The sequence below is a fragment of the Mastigoproctus giganteus genome, chromosome 7, assembly GCF_048544385.1.
Source record: "Mastigoproctus giganteus isolate SK-2022 chromosome 7, ASM4854438v1, whole genome shotgun sequence".
Classification (NCBI taxonomy): Eukaryota; Metazoa; Arthropoda; class Arachnida; order Uropygi; family Thelyphonidae; genus Mastigoproctus; species Mastigoproctus giganteus.
The window spans coordinates 122468597-122489875 of record NC_143581.1 but is presented as its reverse complement, the minus strand read 5'-3'; the positions used below and the strand labels follow the sequence as shown (position 1 = coordinate 122489875).

The 21279-nt window shown below is 36.5% G+C and overlaps 1 protein-coding gene across 2 annotated transcripts in view; it reads left to right on the top strand.

Annotated features, from left to right (window-relative positions):
* The window catches only part of LOC150083174 (E3 SUMO-protein ligase RanBP2-like), a 621501-nt gene that overhangs the window by 112781 nt on the left and 487441 nt on the right, over positions 1-21279 (top strand). For both annotated transcript variants that reach the window (XM_090377889.1, XM_090377888.1), the window contains exons 9-10: positions 4623-4801; positions 15683-15815. In XM_090377889.1, the coding sequence (XP_090234015.1) occupies positions 4623-4801; positions 15683-15815 (312 nt within the window). The remainder of the gene's footprint in view (positions 1-4622; positions 4802-15682; positions 15816-21279) is intronic.

Genomic DNA, 21279 nt, shown 5'->3' with positions numbered 1-21279 from the left:
TGATAGGATATTATGATGTGGTTACAAAGGAACTGGATGCAAAAAATAATTTTGATATCATATATTTGGATTTCAGGAAAGCTTTTGACACTGTTGCGCATGGAATACTATTGTACAAATTGGAGCAGAATGGTATTAAGGGTAAGTTGCTACAATGGATAAAAGGATGGTTGAGTGGGAGAAGACAGAGGGTGGTAATCAATGGGTGCTGCTCTTCATGGACTAATGGTATTAGTGGAGTCCCACAGGTTTGGATGTTCGGTCCACTGTTGTTTTGTATATTTATCAATGATATTGATGAAGGTATATCAGGCTTAATGTCGAAGTTTGCAGATGATACAAAGGTTGGTAGGGTTTTTAATGACAGTAATGGCAGGGTGCTACTGCAACAGGATCTAGAAAATTTGGGCAGATGAGCTAAGAAGTGGCAACTGAACTTTAATCTTGACAAAAGCAAAGTACTGCATATGGGTAGAAGTAACCCCAGAGAAACGTACCAACTGTGTGGTACTACACTTAAGGTGGTAGAAAATGAAAAATACCTGGGAGTAATTGTGCAGTCAGATATGAAGTTTTCTGAGCAATGCAGAGAGGCTGCCAGGGCAGGTCATGGGGTTTTGTCAATGATATATAGGAATTTCGCTAGCAGGGAAAAGGTGATTATCCCTCTGTATAAGGCAATGGTCAGGCCATGCCTTGAGTACTGCGTACAGGTTTGGAGGCCTCATTTTAGGAAGGATGTAGATTTGCTTGAGCGTGTACAGAGAAGGGCAACTAGGCACCTGCATGGTGGTCTGATTGAGGTGTATAAGGCCTTGAATGGGTTGAGCACGCTGAATTCTGATGGGATCCTTCCACTTGTGCAGATTACGAACCTAAGGGGCATAAATTCGAATTAAGAAAAGCCAATGTAGAATAGATGTGCGGAAATTTGCCTTTAGCCAGCGGGTGGTTAATTGCTGGAACAAACTTCCATCTGTCGTTGTGGAAGTTCATAGGTTAAATAAATTTAAGGAGGAATTGGACAGGCATTTGGAGGGAATGGTGTGGTTTTTTTTTTTTTTTTTTTGGCTGATGCTGCATAAGCTCATACACTTGATTTCTTGCATCGCATGCCACTACTACTACTATTACGTTCCTTTCAAGATTTTGCTTCTATTAGATAATGCTCCTGGATATCCTATGCATCTAGATGATTTCAATTCAAACGGGAGAGTAATATATAACCCCGGGGCTCACAACGGGTGAGTATGGGCTTGGCACACCCGGGGTCCTGAGCTGGATATCATCACTCTTCTCTTCCTTGGTGATTCCCTCTTACTTCTGACTCTTGTTTTCTCTCTCTCCTGGGGTAATTCAGATTTTTTTTTTTTTTTTTTTTTTGGCTGGTGCAGCATAAGCCTCAGGCTTTCTTGCACCATATAGCTAATAATAATAATAATAATGCTTCACTTCACTAATGACATTAGTCTGTACAAGTGTTGAAGTAGGTATCCCACAAGTTGGTTCTCTCTCAGCCCTGCTATTTGTGCAATAGTTGTTCCACTTATGGATCAAGTTCCAGCATTCCTATTTTATGCTACTTGCTGTGCAAATGCCGTGTTGGTGATTCACAGGAAAGACAAACCTCCTCTGAAACTAAACAGCTACTAAATACATTCTGTAAGTATGCCAAATTTTTTGGCCTGTTAGTTAATTCAGAGAAGTCAAGCTATCTTATTTTTACTCCAGGTTGGATGACTTTTACTGATACTGCATCACTTTCTCTACTTCTGGAATTGGCAGGAAATGATCTGACTCCCACAGACAGTGTCAAATTGGAGCAGTCCTTGATGCCAACCTTACTTACGAACAGAAATCCAAGCTCAGTATTCCAAAGCTTTGAGATCCTTCTGGGGAATGAAAATAGATCCGTGAAAAACTCACTATAAACAAATCAGAAAATACTTCGCAACTTACTTCGGTAGTGTGCTCTCCCTTGCCGTGAAAGTTTGGTCTACTGCACCTCCCACCAGCCTGAGGAAACTATGGGGCCTTGAATTTTAGGAGCTGAAGTGGGCCAACTTGTGGTCTCACTAGATCTATACGACATCTAAATCTGCGCTCTGCTCGAACCTGCAATACACGCCCACAGTCAACAGAGCCCATGTGCTAAAAATAAAGGCTTTCCTTCATCTGTGCTCATCTAAGCATGATCACATGAACATTGGAACATGGTTGGTTGGTGTTTGCCAGGAAGACATCTCCACAGTAACCCCTCCTTGTGCTTAAGGCTCCAGCGGTTACCGAATTTCAAGAGACATTTTCCAAATGCAAAACTCACAATAAACAACTTGCTGAGCATCAAAATTGACCTGTGGTCTATTGACAAGCATATTGCGATGGCATCTTGGCCTATCTTTCTTTTTGTAAAGGACAGTTGTGTAAGTGCCGGTTCTAAGTTAGCCAATGTCATTTTATGTTCTGCTCAAATTAGTCCTTTTTCAATTTAATTACTATTACTTTTTTTTTCTTTTTTAAATCTTTATTTGTTATATTATGTAACTTCTCAATGTAGTTTAACTATCTCTGTGTTTATTCACTTGTATAGACAATGTATTGTAAGATTCCTCTGGTTATCTGTGTAAGGAATCACTGATGTATACGGTTGTTGAACTACTCGGCTAAAATTAAAAGCTTCCCCACTCATCCTATTTAGCCACTACTATATGACTTTCAGTGGAGAACACACTATGGAAACAAACCCAGAACAATCTGACCTACTGGTATCAGGTTACAGAACCTATTAGAATGCTGGAATATTTACTTTCATAATATCATCAGAGATTTAAAAGATCTGGATCCCCCATGGATTACCTTAACTCCTTCATATGATGATTACTTTGAAAATTGGGGAAAATGTGCTGTAGCAGACATTAACATCAGACAACTGTATCTTGTTCATGAAGAAAATTATTCCCACTTTTCTAAGATCTACTTCGGGCTAAGATCTCATCTTAGATCTCGTCTTTTCTAAGTCGGGCAATAAAGTGGGTGCAGCTGCTGTCTTCCCTAATACAACTGCTTCTATTTCACTTCCAGCTAAATGTTGCAGCTATACTGCTGAGCTCTATGCAATTAAACTTGCCCTGAAAAATATTTCTTTCCTGTCAATCAATAAAAGTACAGTATACACAGATTCCAAGAGTACTCTCTCTCTCTTAGCTCTCACAAACGCCTCAACTTGCAATCCTTTGGTACAGTTAATAAGACATGAGCTGATACATTTCCATGAGCAACATCACAGTGTTGTCTTCTCCTGGATCCCAGGTCACAGTGGTATTCCTGGAAATGAGCGTGCTAATGATGCAGCAAAGCATCCCTCCAACATACGTAGCCTTAACAAATGATCTGGTCCCCTATCCTGATTATAAACATAAAATACAGAAAATATGTATGGAACAATGGACACTTCTGTGGAAAAAGCAAAAACATAATAAGCTGTTACAACTGAAACCTGAACCACAACTATGGACGTCTAGCCTCCGTAAAATTAGAAAGGAAGCAGTACTTCTAGCCAGAACCCGAATTGGCCATACTCACCTCACTCATCTGTTTCTTCTCACAGGAAGTGAACCTCCTCAGTGCATGCACTGTTTGCAACTGCTATCAGTGAAGCACATTCTGATTGAATGTACCTTGTTCAATAGTGCCCGACAGTCTACTTTCAGCTCCATCTTAAACCCCTTGTCACTCAACAGCATCTTAGGTAATGACACAAAACTTTTCAAATTTTTCATCTACTTGAAAAAAATTAAAATGTATGATCAATTCTAATTGCTCCCAGAGCAGTTATCACGTGTATATTTACTTACATCGATAGGTGCAATATGGCCTATGTAGCCCTTGCACCAGAAATCCCACAACAACAACAACCCCTTCATTAGATCTTATGTATAGCTTAGCTTAATTTTCAGCACTCACCTCATAGTAATCCACTTAGCTGGTGGAAAGTTTTACCACATACATAGTGGTTATAGGATTCTAATAACTTACGGGGATTATGGGTTTATAAACTAAGTTATGGGCTATAAAAATTTTACTAAGAAAGGAAAGTGCACCTTCCATTCTATGGTTGCTTATTTAAAATAAATTAAATGCTTTCATCTTTCTTCATTTAATTTATTTTAAATAAGCAACCATAGAATGGAAGGTGCACTTTCCTTTCTTAGTAAAATTTTTATAGCCCATAACTTAGTTTTAAACCCATAATCCCCGTAAGTTATTAGAATCCTATAACCACTATGTATGTGGTAAAACTTTCCACCAGCTAAGTGGATTACTATGAGGTGAGTGCTGAAAATTAAGCTAAGCTATACATAAGATCTAGTTATTACAATACAGCACATAAGGACTCTTTAAAAATCAAGAGTCGACCCCTTCATTGTAAAAAAAGATGAATGCCTAATGAAAGGCTCAATAAGGATGTTGGATCACGGATGGAAGACATGGAGAATGGATAAAATTAGTAGTTGCCTGAACAGCTACCTATTTCATGTAGCATAAAATAATTTAAAATTTTCTCAATTATATTAATATGATGCTAATGGATTTAACTAAATTCAAAGTTAATTTTTATATAGGCCTTCCAAGAAGAAGTCAACAAAGAATTGGATCCAGACTTCTATATTTACTACCTTGCAGCCCTGGATCATTTAGTAGCTTTAACACTTATAGAACCTCATGCATTGGGTGTAAATAAATCGCCTAGACTTGGAAGACACACATGTAGCATTTCTGATGCAGCATCTATTTTGTTCACGTAAGTTTTTAGTATGTTAATATATTTTAGCATATATTAGTATTGTGAATACTTAGAAAGTGCCTTGCTTAGTAACATGTATATATACAGTGCACGCTGCTTATTGTGATTATGGATACTGATATCTCTTTAATGATGTCTTGATCAGACATATGAATACGTAGAAAAGATGTGTATCATAATCATCACTTTGGTTTATGTTTTCGCTTTTTTGCCTTATCGAAAGAATAGTTTATACATGTGCGGTGAAAGTGATTATGCAACATCCTGATTTCTTCTTGAACTCCCATACATTGTGTGTCTAGTTATTGCTGTTGCTAGGAGCAGTTCTTTCATTGCTGATGTCATTACTCAGTTAAAGAAAGTACTGTATTTGTACTCCTACCAACCTGACTTTTTCAGTAGAGTATTAATCCTTTTCCGATTCTTTATTTTAATATTTTCTTTATTTGTATGGTTGTACAGAAGCATTATGACAGTTTAATTTTTATTGATGACTTTCTCAAAGAAATAGTCTGTTCAAGTCATCCCTTCTATCCCTTTGTCAATATCATTTATGAGAATGAGAAACAGCAGTGATTCAAGAATCGATCTTTGAGCGACTCCACTGCTGATGTTACACTAATCTAAAATATATCCATTAATCACAAAACTCACCATAGTTACGTGCATTATGATCTTGCTGCCCTTGTGCCGTAAAGCCTACAAATAATCACAAAACTCTGCCTTCTGCCCTGCAGGCACCCAGCAATCCATCTTAGAATCTTACCTGTTCAAGCTTATAAGTAATCTCTCACGAGGGACAGCCCAATGCTTTGCTAAAATCCAAATAAACTATATCAAAATCATTCCCTACATCCCGCTCATAAGTAACTGTGTCAGAATAACCTACTAAGTTAGTTAGTGGGCTGTTTTGTTAGCATTAACCAAGCCATGTTGTGTATCCTTCAGAATGCCATATCAATTTAAATGTCCTTGGATTGCATTCTTAATCTCTGCCTATAAGATTTTTCCTTCCACTGAAGTCAGACTAACCAGTTTGTACTTACAAACTTCAGTCATAGAATCGATTTTATGTATTGGTGATACATTGGGGGTTTTCTAATCCAGAGGACTCTCTCCTGAGTCAAGTTGCCTTCATAATTAACCTCAATGGATCGATACACTCCCTCGCACACTCTCCCTCAAAACTACAGGGTATATGCCATCAATTTATCAAAAATACCATTAAAAAAAAAATACTCCACGAAGTGGATTCCAAGTTGGATGAATAATGGAAGTGGGGGATCAGTATTGGACCACTGTTGTTTTTGATTTTCTTAAATGACATCGATGAATGGATAGAGGGTGTGATGTCTAAATGTGCAGATGATGTAAGAATTGGTAGAGTAGTTAATGATCACCACCAAGCAGAGCTTCTTCAGAATGACCTAGATAGACTTTAGGGATGGTCAGAAAAGTGGCAGCTTTGTTCTAATCCAGCAAAGTGCATGGTCTTACAACTGGGCAACAGTATCCCCAAAATAACTTATAAACTTGGTGGAGTTGAACTAAAATCAGTAGTGAAGAAAGGGACTTGGGAGTTACGATAGGGTCAGACATGAAGTTCTCCGACCATTGTAGACAGGTTGCAATGAAGGCCCATGGTATCCTATCAGTGGCTATCAAATATTTGCTAGTAGAGATAAGGACGTCGTAATCCCATTATTAGACCACACTTGGAATACTGTGTTCAACTATGGAGACTGCACCTAAAAAAAGACATTGAGCTCCTTGAAAAGTTTCAGAGATGGGTAACTAGCTTCATGAGATTGGAAAAAGGGCTACCCTATGAAGAAAGAATTCGAATATGTGGGTTGCACAGCTTGGAAACTAGGCACCTTAGAGGAGACTTGATTAAGGTGTTTAAGGCTCTGAGAGGCTAAAATAAAATGAATGAGAATGAAATTATCATGGCCATAAATTCAAATTATGGGGGGGGGGGGGGTTGTTTACACTGGATTGCAGGAAGTTTTATTTAAGCCAGCAATAAATTACTGGAATAAGTTACCTACATGGATTGGTAGAGGCTGACAGTTTGAGGAAATTGAGAGGTCAGCTGGATGGTTGCCTACGGGAGGAGGGAAATGCATTGGTTGTGTATTTCCTTTTCTTTTATTATTATTTATTTATTTTATATAATTTTATTATTATTTTACTCCTTTTATTTTTGTCTGGTGGAGCATAAGCCTTAGGTGCCTTTCCCCATATCAGCATTACTAATGCTACTCTGGGAGCCTTATTTACCTTTATGCCCTGAAGTTTTTCTAATGAACAGTCATCTGTAATTATGACATCACTAATGTTATATGGCTCAGCTTCGCTCCCACTCCCTCTTAGCATGACAGGTCTTTCTTCCGTAAAGACAGTTGAAAAGTACTTGTTCAATTCATCTGCAAAATCAGCTGGGTTGGCCAAGACTTTCCCACACCCAGAGCACAAAAGTCCAGGTGTGTTTGTTTTCTTCCTTGTATTCACATACATGAAAAATTCCTTGTCCCCATTCTTTGCTCTCTTAGCTGATGCTTTCTCATATGCAGCCTTGTCCTCCCTGACCTTATTTGTGGTACTATTACACATTGTAAGCTTCAGTACTTTTCATCACTTTGTAACTGCCCCATGCTATCTTTTTCTGCTCTGTTTGACCAGCCAGCTCTGCAGTCATCCATTTCGGCATCTTCCTCCTGCAATATTTTCTTAAAGGTATGTATGTGTTCATGGCTTCTGTGATTTTTCCTTTGAAAGTATTCCATAATTCAAATGTATTCGCCATCTCTCTCTCTCTCTCTCTCGGCAATCTGCCCAGTTCGCAGATGCAATATAGCGCCTTAAACTGTCAGAGTCCCCTCTTCTGAAGTTAAAACACATACCTTTAACTGTTGCAGCATCTTTCTTCATCTTCCAGCTGATGATTACATGAACACTTCCTGACAAAGATGCCTGTACTTTAAGCCCTCTGGTGTCATCTGACTGCGTAATAATGATGAGGTCAAGATAATTCTAACCCCTAGTACTTTCTCTAACATGCTGGTACAAATAATAATTGTCTATTTAAATAAAAAAAATTTTTCCTCATGGTGAGTTTCCCTCCAACTTATTCCAGTCAGTCTGTTGGAGATTAAAGTCATCCATAATAAGACTTCATGTTCCTGAATTTTCATGTGCATGAATACAATGAAGAAAAAAGTGAATCAGATCAGACTGTTGTGTGCTGGATGTGGTAAAGATTTGGACACCCATATTCATATTCTTCACAATCTTCTGGTCTGCAGATTACTCCCACTTTCATCGATCTTTTGTTTCTGACTCACACTACAGAGATTCTATGCTGGCAGAAGTAACTTCAGACTCAGCAAAAGCTCTTTTCATGCTCAGGCTTCCTTTGATAAGAAGCATGACCCCTCCACTCCTATCTTCCCTAGATTTCCTAAATACATTATACATACCATAGTGGAATTTGTCATCACCAATTTCTGGGTGGCACCATGTTTCTGTTAGGCGTATTATATCAGCATTACTTGTTCTAACCAGTTCATATTCGGTTATTTTATTGATAACACTTCTGACATTACTATAGACCAGGCCTTCTTAAACTATGGGTCACGACCCCATTTGGGGTCGCGTAGCAAAATTCTGGGGTCGCGAGAGATTTTAATGTCAAATATTTAAATACACGATTTTATAACATCTAGATGTGTATTTGTGCAGAGTCACACTCACACACCTGCACACAAACAAAGGGAGGAATGCGCGCGCACACGTGCAGCGAGACTATGATTCAATAACACTGACTGTAATGTGAACTAGTGTAGTATTGACACTCTTCTAGTGTAGTCAATTGTCAGTGTTCCGCCGTAACGAGATTTTAGTTTTTTTTATTTATTCGGTAATTAATAAATCAATTATTATATGCAATATGTTATTTTTATATATTTATTGTATTTTAGGATCAAAATAATTTTTGGCCATGGATAAATGGCTGAACTTAAATAAGAATAGCAATGACGCGGATAATAATGCTACAAACTCTTCTCAGGCAGGACAAAATATTGAAAAACAGGCATCTTATGTGCGAAAAAGAAAATATGATGAGTCTTTTCTTCAATTTGGCTTTACATTTCAAAATTGTAAGGGTAATGAACAACCTCTTTGTTTGATCTGCAATGAATTATTGGCTCCGGAGAGTATGAAACCATCAAAATTAAAAAGACATCTTGAATCAAAGCATGTTTCGTATGTCAATAAACCAAAAGAATATTTTGAAAGACTGTATAAATCTTTAAATAAAGAAAAAAAAATCCTTTGAAAAATTTATAACCGTTAGTGAAAAATGTTTACTAGCGTCATATGAAGTTTCATACTGTATTGCTAAAAATAAAAAGCCGTTCACCATTGGAGAAGATCTTGTATTACCTGCTGCTATTAAAATGGTAGAAATACTACATGGAAGTAAATATGGCGATGATATTCGAAAAATTCCTTTGTCGAACGACACTGTCTCGAATAGAATTTCTGATATTAACAAGGACCAATTAGTGCAACTTATTACAAGAATTAAAGAAAGCCCAAAATTTTCAATTCAGTTGGACGAAACAACTGATATTACTAAATTGGCTCAGTTGTTAGTATATGTCAGGTACGTTTATAAAGAAAGCGTGGAGGAAGAATTGTTATTTTGTCGTCCTATGGAAGACCATACTACAGGGAAAGACATATATTGTAAAGTTGACGAATTTTTAAAAACTGAAGGTTTAGAATGGAAAAATTGCTGTGGAATGTGCACAGATGGTGCAAGAGCGATGACCGGCAAAAATTTTGGTTTTAAATCATTTTTTCAATCTGCTCATTATGATCATATAACTTTTACTCACTGCCTTATTCACCGAGAGGCCCTTGCAGCAAAAAAATTACCACCAGAATTGAACGATGTGCTTCAGGATGCTGTTAAGATTATAAATTTTATTAAGAGCCCTGCCCTTAACAGCCGCTTATTTTGAAATCTCTGTAAGAATACGGATTCCAACTACACAACTTTATTATTACATGCAGAAGTAAGATGGTTGTCAAGAGGTCAAAGTTTAAGAAGATTATTGCTATTAAAGGACGAGATCGAAATATTTTTAACTGAACGAAAATGTGAACTTGCTGCTTTTTTTCAAAATGACTTATGGCTATCCAAGCTGTGTTATTTGTCAGATATTTTTGCGAAATTAAACGATCTCAACTTGTCTCTCCAAGGAAAAAATTGCGATATATTTACTTCGAATGATAAAATTGAAAGTTTTATCAAAAAGATCAACATTTGGAAAAGTAGGGTAGAAAAAAATTCGTTCTAAATGTTTTCCAGTGTCGACAATTTTATAATCGAGAAAATTCATTGTAAAACTTTTATTGCAAAAATTATTGTAGATCACTTAAAAGCACTAGAAACACAGTTCCGTACATATTTTATATTAAATATTGATTTCCAAAAAATAGTTTGGATTCAAAAGCCATTTTGGATTGGCTTAAGTGAGATTGATCACCTGCCACTTAAAGCTCAAGAGGAATTTGCTGAGCTTTCGAGTGACCCAAACTTAAAACTACAATTTCAAAAAAAGTCCTTGACTGAATTCTGGATCGGAACTAGAACTGAATTTCCCACAATCGCTGATATGGTGTTAAATGTACTTCTGCCATTCAACACCACATATTTATGTGAAGTTACTTTCTCAGCTTTAACACATTAAATCCCAGTATCGTTCAGCACTAAAAAATGTTGAAGAGGTCTTACGTCCAGCAGTGTCAAACATTCCACCAAGATTTAATTTGTTATGCAATAAAAAACAGGCACATCCATCTCATTAAATTTTTTACTTTAATTTTAATTTAAAACTTACCACTCAACGACTGCATTCGAATATATTCGAGCGAACTAAGACAGTCAGAATCCCCTTTTATTTATGTTATTGCAAAAAATGCAGTTTTGATGAAAAATAGGGCATATAATTTTTGTAACTATAATAAATACAATTATACAATTTTTTGTGCAATTTTTAATTTTAGATTTTTGTATGTTTCAAAACGAATTCTAAAACTATATATTTTCATATGTATATGTATATTGTTACCTAATAAATAAATCATCAAAAAATATTAATTTATCTTTCTTTTATATTTATATGGGGTCGCCAAGAAACTCGCAATCATAAATGGGGTCGTGAATGAAAAAAGTTTAAGAAGCCCTGCTATAGACACATTTGGGACTAAATAATATTCTATAGTTTACTACCCTGACTCATCCCTTGAGGTTATTTCGGTTTGTATCCCAAGCTATATCTTCCCTCTCATTTGAAACATTGTTATCATCAGAACATCCTATCAACATTGGCAGTTGTGGCAACAAACAAGAATTCTTGAGTTGAGTGCAAGCATTACTTTGACCCATATCAGCAGATAAATGCAGATCTAAATTACCCTTTCCCTTAACTAGCAGTTTCTGTGAACCCATAGAATATTCTCAATGGTACTGGCAAAAATTCTTGCACAAAATTTGTTCAACATGTACATATACGTTGAACAAAGTTGTTGTTGTTCAACATATATATATATATATTGGCATTAGTAGAGGCATATGATGCAAGAAAGCAAGCTTATGCAGCATCAGCCAAAAAAAAAAAAAAAAACCACTTCTGTTCCATTTCACCCCTCCATTCATTCGAAATACCTGTTCAGCTGAGCCTTAAATTTATTTAGGCTATCAACTTCCACAACAAGGGATGGAAGTCTGTTCCACCAACCAACTACCCACTGGCTAAAGGAAAATTTCCACACATCTATCCTACATCTGTCTTTCCTCAATTTGAATTTTTTGAATTTTTGTCCTCTCAGGTGATTATTCTGAGCAAGAGGAAGAATCCCATTGGCATTAAGCATGCTCAAACCATTCAAGGTTTTATACACCTCATTCAGATCACCTCGCAGGTGCCTGGACTCCAGACACTATAATTTGCAAAATTTAAGCCTTTCTTCATAAGAGCAGCAATTTGTTTCATTCACTAATCTTGTTTCCCTTCTCTGTACTCGTTCCAACAGCTTTACATTCTTCTTAAAATGAGGCCTCCAGACCTGTATACAGTAGTCAAGGTATGGCCTGACCATTGCCTAATGCAAGGGGATAATCACCTCCTTATCCCTGCTAGAAAAATTCCTGTATATCATTAACAAGACAACATGAACTACTCTTGCAGACTGTCTGCACTGCTCAGAAAACTTCATATCTGCCTGCACAATTACCCCCAGGTCCTTTTCACTCTCTACCACTGTCAGTGTAGTACCACACAGTTGATATGTTACTCTGCTTCTCATATGCAGTACTTTACATTTGTCACTGTTAAACTTCAGTGGCCACCTCTCAGCCCATCTGCTCAACTTTTCTAGATCCTGTTGTTGACACTAGTGTCATTAACAACCTGCTAACCTTCATGTCGTCTGCAAACTTGGACATTAAGCCTGATATACCATCATTAATGAATACAGAAAACAACAGTGGACTCAACACTGAACCCTGGGGGACTCCACTAACATAAGTCCACAAAGAGCAGTGTCCATTGATTATCACTCTGTCTTCTTCCACTCAACCATCCTTTTATCCATAGCAGCAATTTGCTTCCAAACTTGGAGGCAAACTCCAAGTTTGCCTCCAAGAGGAAATTGGAGCAGTCATCCATGTGCAACAGTAACAGAAGCCTTTTTAAGATCCAAATATATGATATGAAAATTATTCTTTGCATCTTTGTGACTACATCATAGTATCCAGTCAAATTGATCAGACAAGACTTCCCCTTAACAATCCCATGCTGTGTCCAAGCTATAACTGAAGTCTTGTCTAGATGATCCTGCAATTCTTCTTTAACCAGTGCCTCCACCAATTTCCTTGGTATAGAAGTTAAACTAACAGGTCTGTAATTACCTGTGTCCCCCTTTGATCCTCCTTTGTGGCTTGGGGTCACATTTGTACATTTCCAGTCCATGGGTACCTCCCCTTAGTCCAAGGAATCTCTCATAATTATGGCTAAAGGTTTGCTTACTTCCTTTGCTGCCTCCTTTAATACAAATTGTATAACTGGATATATCTCATCCACCCCAGGTGCCTTTCTTGTGTTTATCTTCAACAATTTCTCCTCCACTTTACTCTCAGTTATTACAAGATTATCTAGCTTACTGCCAGAGTTCAATACACCTCTGGCATTCCCTTCCCTGAATAACTGTGAATGTAGATGCAAAATATTCATTTAGTTTGTTAACAACCTGAGCAGGATCATCAACAATTGAACCATTGATATCAAGTGCACCAATCTGATTTATCCCCTTCCTCCTAGAGTTTACATAAGCAAAGAACTCTTTGCTGTTTTTCTTTGCATCCTTTGCCAAAGATTTCTCGTAATCTGCCTTTGCCTGCCTAACCTCCTTTTTGACTAGGTTACAGACCAGCTTACATCTATCATAGGCTTCTGTGTCACCTGTTAATTTATATATATCCCATGCATTTTTCTTCTCTGCCATATGGGTGCCTCCGTAGCCAGGTGGGCAGAGCAGCAGTGCATAGCACACGCTTCTTGATTAGACTGGAGTTCGAGCCCGTGACCACCAAATATGGGGGATGTGGAAAGGTCAGGGAATGACCACCGCATACCCCCGGAGCAATATGGCCTTAGTTGCTAATGCACCTAAAAACCAAATAACAACAACAACTCTGCCATATGTCTAATTAGTTCATCTGACCCCATTTAGGCCTAAATCTTGAACAATATTTTTTAGTTGGTATGAAAAGCCTAGTAGCTTCCAAGATTAATTCCTTGAATGCTTCCCGTTTTGAATTTGCTTTTGGTGAAATTAAAATTCCCCATTATAAGACACTCTGATTTACTGGCCCACTCTATTTCTCTGCACATTATACTCATTTATGATCATTGTACTCATCAGATTCATTAGGCCTATAACATACACCTACTCTCAGTTTTCCTTTTCCAGTGCTTATGTCACACTAAACAGACTCAACATTGCATTGTCCATCAACATCAATCGGATGCACTTCCTTAGATTTTACTGCTTTCATGTGGCAAGGGAATGAGGTGGTTGTAAACATTATTTGGCATGATTAAGATTGTGAATAATTGGCAAATTTCTGACTAATACATAATTTTAGGTGTTCTGGAAGGCACATTTCTCCTAATTGAAACATTAAAATGCTAACTGTAAATGGCATCTTAACAGTAAATGGTAAAATTTTCACTTTATCATATAAAGTGACAGAATTTACATACATTATAATATAAATGGTTTTGGATTTTTATTTTTAATTATAATAAATGGCTGATAACCAGTGATAACATTAACCAGTTCACTGTATATATCATTAAAAAATATAGCACATGGAGAATGATGAAATGGCTGAATAAACAGACTGTTGGTATAATAGAGCAAAAATGATTGTACAAAATGATTTGAAATATGATTGTGTCAAAGTCCCCCGTTCCTGCCCTGACCATGTTCTATTATGTATCTCAGGAGGTTGAGATTTGGAATGTGTATTACCCCTCTATGTAGTAACCACCCAAATTTACACATTTCTCCCTTCTTTTGCAGCACTTGATTATGCCATTTTTGTAGATGTTCTCAGTTTGCTCTTGAAACTGTGCTCTCATAGAAATTACCTCGACATTGCCAAAGAAATACTTTCCATGAAAAAATGGTTTCAGCTTGCAGAAAGAGAAATTATATTGGTATCGCAAGATCAGTGGTTGTGACTTCAGTGTGTGCTGGTGCTTTGTTGTGAAGCAACAGCATGCCTATACTGAGCATTCTGCATTATTTTTCCTTAATTGCTGCATGTAATTGCTTCAGTATGTTGCTCTAGTAATGTGCATTGATGGTGATATCCTTAACCAGGTAATCTGTTAGAATAATGTCCATGTCATCCCAGAAAATAGACACCAACACCTTTCCTACAGATGGTTACATTCTTGCCTTTTTTGGGAGTTGATAATGAATGTTTCCATTGTTTTGAAACATGTTTTTTTTTTCTGGGTCAGAATGATAAATCCACAATTCATTCATAGTCATCAGTTGGGAAAAAAAACAGACCAGGATCACTGCCAGACATGGCAATTAATTCAGCAAAGCAGGCCCGCCTGTTTTCTTTCAAAAAACGTGAGCAAGCTAGGAATCCATTGTGCAGAGCTCTTATTTGTATTCAAATCATTGTGAATTGCTAAGACTGGGGTAAATATCTGATATTTACCCCAGTCTTAGCAGTTATCTGTTTAATTGTTATCCAGCGGTCATTGAGGATCAGCTGTTCAGTTTTCTCTGAGAATCCAACAGTGTGAAATGTGGATGGCCACCACATCTTCTTTCCTGATCCAGCCACACTTGAACTGTCTCCATCAATGTTTTGCAATGTTGTATGATGGACATAGAACATTGCAAAACAATACACATGAGATATCTCTTCATGGCTATTCCTTGGCTGTTTCTCTTGCAAAAACAGGAATTTGATAATGTACCAATAACCAGCTTTATCCATGATGACAGAACTGAATGTGTTACACTATCACACATTCAGCTGTGTAACAAAAGAAATAGAATACACAGGAGGAGGAGGACATATTTCTCCTAATTGAAACAAAAAACTAACAATAAATGGCAGTATTTATCATATAAAGTGACAATTTACTAGTTTTGGATTTTCATTTTTAATTATAGTAAATGGCTGATAACAATAAACAGTGATTCCTTTATTTCTCTTATTTTTTCCTATTACCTCTGTTTGATTAATGCTTCACAGATAACATTTTTCAGGTTTGATCAAACACTAGGTGAAGCATGGAATAGATTACCTCAACGAGATGGCTTATGGGGTTATTTTTTGCATCATATGAGAGGGCAGTTATATTTTAGAATGGCCACTCTTCTTATGAAAAGAGCAAGAAAGGTAATTGGTTCAATTTTATATGTGATGAATGTAATTTTGATCTCTCTCTCTCTCTCTCTCTCTCTCTCTGTGTGTGTGTGTGTGTGTGTGTGTGTGTGTGTGCGCGCGCGCACGCGTGCGTGCGTGCGTGCGTGCAGGTGTCTGTTTAGGTCTTAATTAAAAATTACAGTATTTATCAAATAAAATTTTGATCACACTTCAACATCTCTGCTCTCATATTGGCATTTTCCTATTAAAATTATAATAAAGGATTGTCATCACTGCCTAAGTGTGACAATCAGTGTTATGATTGAACAGCTGTTTTTCAGTGTTATGATTGAACAGATCTGTTTTTCAGTGTTATGATTGAACAGATCTGTTTTTCAGTGTTATGATTGAACAGATCTGTTTTGCAACCACCTTTAAAGTTCTATAAAAGGTGGTTTCTGACATTTTATTACACATAGCATTCAACAACATGAAGACTGATAAATCAAAATTTCTTTTTCATACAGTAGAATCTCGTTAATATAAACTCAGTTTATACAAAATACTTGTATAAGATATAACTTAAATGATGCTGCCTTTGCATATTGTGCTAATTCAGAGTTTAGCTGCGTAATAATATGATGTGTCTGCACTAACTTATATGTTGACAAAATACTTGTTTATACAAAGCATATATCATTTCCCTGTGAATGTTAATTTATGGCAACAAAATGTAAATGCAGAAAATTAAGCCTGGAAATAAAACTGAAAATTATACAAGAGGCTGATCATTTGGAATGAAGAAAATTGCAAAGGAATACAACATTTCTTTGCCTACTTTATCTACAATACTGAAAAACCAAACGAAGATCGAAGCAGTGCACGACAATAGAGCAGCGATAAAAAACAGGAAATGAATTTGTCGTGCAAAACATGAGGAGCTTTAAACAAAACCTTGAGTGGTACCTATAAATGCATGCATCAAATTAGGCCCGTGACCACCAAATACGGAGGATGCGGAAAGGTTAGAGAATGACCACCGCACATCCCAGGAGCAATGTGGCCTTAGTTGCTAATGCTCCTAAAAACCAAACAACAACAGCATCAAATTAGGCAATATCAAGTCCAATTTTGCAAGAAAAGTCTAATTAAGAAAAGGTTAGTGATTTAAATGCAGCATTGGCTGGCACCAAAGATTTAAGGACAGAAATAACTTGGTTTCATGAAATGTTTGTGGGAAGGCTGTATCAGTTGACTAAGGCAAGGCTACGGACTAGTTGTGCTCTGTGAGGTCCATTCTTGGAAAAAATATGAGGCAAAGGATATTTTTAATCTTGGTGTGACTGGTTTCTTTTGTAATTTTCTGCCAAACAAAATGTTTGCTGTTTGAGGAGAATCTTGTAATGGTGCAAAATTAAACAAACAAAGAATCACTGTTCTGTTCTGTTCTGCTGTAATTGCAGATGGCAGTACAAAACTATGCCCCATTGTGATTGGCGAATTTTTCAAGCTGAGATGTTTTAAAGAATTAAACCAACTTTTGTACAATTCTGAGGCCAACAGAAGTGCTTGGCTTATGGTCAAAATTTTTCGTCCTTGGCTGTCGAAAGTGGACAGGAGAATGGCTTCAGAAAAAAAAAATGTTTTGATGATTCTGGTTCATTGCACACCATATTCTGCTAAGTTTACAAATATATGGCTGGTTTGTTTTTTTTTTTTTGCGTCCCAGTACCACCAATTTTATGTAGTCACTGTATCAAGGCATTATTTATAACTTCAAGAGAGCATATAGAGCCCAATTGATAAGGTACTTAATCTGCAACATAGAAGGAGAGAACAAAATTGGAATACCTTGGATGCTATCCATATTCTTGTTATTGCTTGAATATTGCATCAAGTGTACTGATCGACTGCTTCAGAAACAATGACTTTGGAGAGAATATTATTGAAAGACATGGCCCATCAGATGAATGTGATAGCAGCATTGAAGAATAGAGGAATTTGAAGGGGTATATGGATTTTGTTGGCAAATTTAAGAAGTCTGTTAAAGTGGATAATGAAAATTGCTACCTGACAATTCCAACACCAGAAGAGCTGCTGAGAACCAAGCAAAACAATGAAGTTTTTGTTACCAGTGATGAAAGTGAAGAACACACACAGTGCCTTCTAAAAAAAAAAAAAAAAAGATTCAAAATGCATCGAGCCTAATAGTGTGTTGCCTTGCTGTAATACAGTATAGCCTTAGTTGTTTTTGTGCCAATAAACCCCGCCTTGCTGTAATAACGAAGCAACTATTGCATTTGCTCTACAAAAAAAACATATATCAGACAGAAACTGCGAACGAAATTGGATTCCTTTAAGTCAGTGATTTGTGCCACTGTCACGCTCTCTGGTTGGCTGAAACAATGCGAGACAGATGTCGATGCTCAAGTTTACCCACCACCTTTCTTCGCCCACAGCGCTGTCCACGATGAGATGTTATTCTGGAAAATGGGTATTCCAGGTTAATTTATTAAAAAGTTGATTTGCATGTCTCCTTTTATATTGAGATTATAATTCTTCTTTTACTATTTGTGATACTAATTACATGTATACGATACTTTCATCAATTATGTTGTTTCTTTTCACCATTTTTCTTACAATGAAAGAAAATCTGAGCAAATGTCTGTTATTCTTATTGTTAGACAATGCTTTTATTTTTATTTTATAAATTTAATTTATTTTATTATTTCTTATCACTCTTAGATATATGTATCAAAAAAATGATAATTTAATTTTGACACTTCTGGCCAACCTTGTTACTACAAACATCGTTGTCACAAAACATGAAAATTTGTTTCTTGAACTTTGTGTTAATGAGATTCTACTCTATATATATATATATATATATATATTAATTACAGGAAGTAACAGTTTAAGATGTTATTAATAAAAAGAATATTAATTATTATGGATTATGGACCTGGGACACTGCTATATGCAGAAAGTACCCAACGACCACAATGGCTACATAAGTTAGTAGTCATGAAGGTTATGACTACATTAGTAGTCATAATGTACTGACGTTACTAGTAACACTAATTATGGAGAACAAACTACAAACAGAATGGTGATCGCTGTCACGGTGAACAAATAAGGGAGATGAGATAAAGGTGAGGTAATAAGGAATAGTAAGAATTAATAAAATAAAAATATATAAGAATTAAAAATATTAATAATAATAAGAAGAACTTGGTGCCATTCGTCCTGTGATTTTGCGCCTTTTTCGAGGGCCAGCCGCCGAAATCAAAGGAGGAAACGGCAATAAGTGGGTATAGCCTCTGTTTCTGACATGAAATATACACCACACGTGGTACAGGTGAAATTATTTTAAGTAGGTTTATATAAGTTTAGGTAGGTTTAAATAAGTTAAGATCGGGCTAAATAAAGTCAGATTAAATAGGATAAAATAAAATAAAGTCAGAATAAGTAAGATAAAATAAAATTCCTTTCTATCCTGGGATGCATCCCTTCAGTATTAACCTTACATATTTACCATTAATCCTATCTTTAAATTTGTAACATATTTGGTTAAATTAATTTAAACATTACCGATTTACCAGTCTATTTGATTTATACTGCTTATCAAACTTTTATTTATTTATTGGTATACACTCCAAACCTGTAATACACGGGTTAACCAGCCCAATGAAATTAATTAATTTATTTATTTTTAAAGTTAGACTTTCCCGATTCCGTACACCAGGGGTCACTGGCCCATACCATACACCGTTGCCACACTTTCAGACTAAATACTTATTTCTCCACAACTGTACAGATCGCTACGACCCCACGTAAGTTATCCCATTTCTTGCTTTTCATTCTTTTTATTCTGAGTATCCTTTTTTTTCCTTTTTACTCTGCGTATCCTTTTTTTCTTCTTTTTACTCTGGTTATTATTTTACTTTATTTTATATTATTTTAATTTTATATTCTGGTTATTATTTTAATCTTTACTTCCAGCCTCTGTCGGGTCAGCCATTGTAATATACGTTCAGCACTAACACCATCAAAATTAACTTAAAATATTTATTTATTTAATCTGACTTTAACTTACTTAAATTGATTTTATTTTATTTTATTTTAACTTACTTATTCTGACTTTATTTTATTTTATCCTATTTAATCTGACTTTATTTAACCCGACCTTAACTTATTTAAACCTACCTAAACTTATATAAACCTACTTAAAATAATTTCACCTGTACCACGTGTGGTGTATATTTCATGTCAGAAACAGAGGCTATACCCACTTATTGCCGTTTCCTCCTTTGATTTCGGCGGCTGGCCCTCGAAAAAGGCGCAAAATCACAGGACGAATGGCACCAAGTTCTTCTTATTATTATTAATATTTTTATTTTTTATTCTTGTGTATTTTTATTTTATTAATTCTTACTATTCCTTATTACCTCACCTTTATCTCATCTCCCTTATTTGTTCACCGTGATAGCGATCACCGTTCCGTTTGTCCTTTGTTCTCCGTAATTAGCGTTACTAGTAACGTAACGTTAGCACATTGCCCTTCATGACTACTAACTTATATACATACACAGGGTTATTCAAAATGAAGTCCAGGGTTTCAAACAATTCCTGTACACACATGAGCAGACAGAGGAAGAAGGAAATATTTCCAGAATGCAAGTATAGTAATGAAGTTTTTTTTTACATACCTCATAAATGTTCAATATGAGAGCCTTTAGTGATCCGGCAGACATCAACTCGGAAAAGGAATTCTTCCCACACATGGCTTAGTAAGTCAGGAGTGATGCTGTCAATGGTTTTGGTGATCCGATCTTTCAGTTCTGGTATAGTCGCAGGTAAGGGAGGCACAAAAACATTATCCTTTAAGAAATTGCATGGCGTTAGGTTGGGAGACCGAGGCGGCCAGGATTCGATCTGCTGATCTGCAGCACTCCCACGTCTGATCCATCGCTGCGGTAAATGGTGGTTTAAAAAATTCCGGACTGTGTGATGGAAGTGACATGAGGCACCATCTTGCTGTAGGATGAAGTTTGCACTATCATCCTGTAGTTGGGGTAGAAGCCATAAGTGTAATAAATCCAGATAAATCTCCCCAGTTACAATCTTTTCACAAAAGAAAAATGGACCATAAACTTTCTTTTGAGATATGGTACAAAAGACATTTACTTTTGGAGGGTCCCGCTCGTCTTCCACATGTGTATGCGGATTTGATGTCCCCCAAAATCACACATTCTGCTTATTCACTTTCCCCGACAAATGGAAGGTCGATTCATCAGAAAAAATCACTCTGTCAGCAAACGTGTCATCTTGTTCCATGCGGCTCTGCAGTGCAGTGCAGAAGTTACTCCTCGCGCACAGATCATCTGGTTTCAAAGACTGCAACAGGGTTAGACGATATGATTTCATTAGTAATCGCTTCCGCAAAACATGCCAAACTGTAGTTTGTGGGATGTGAAGTTCTTTGCTTGCCCTCATA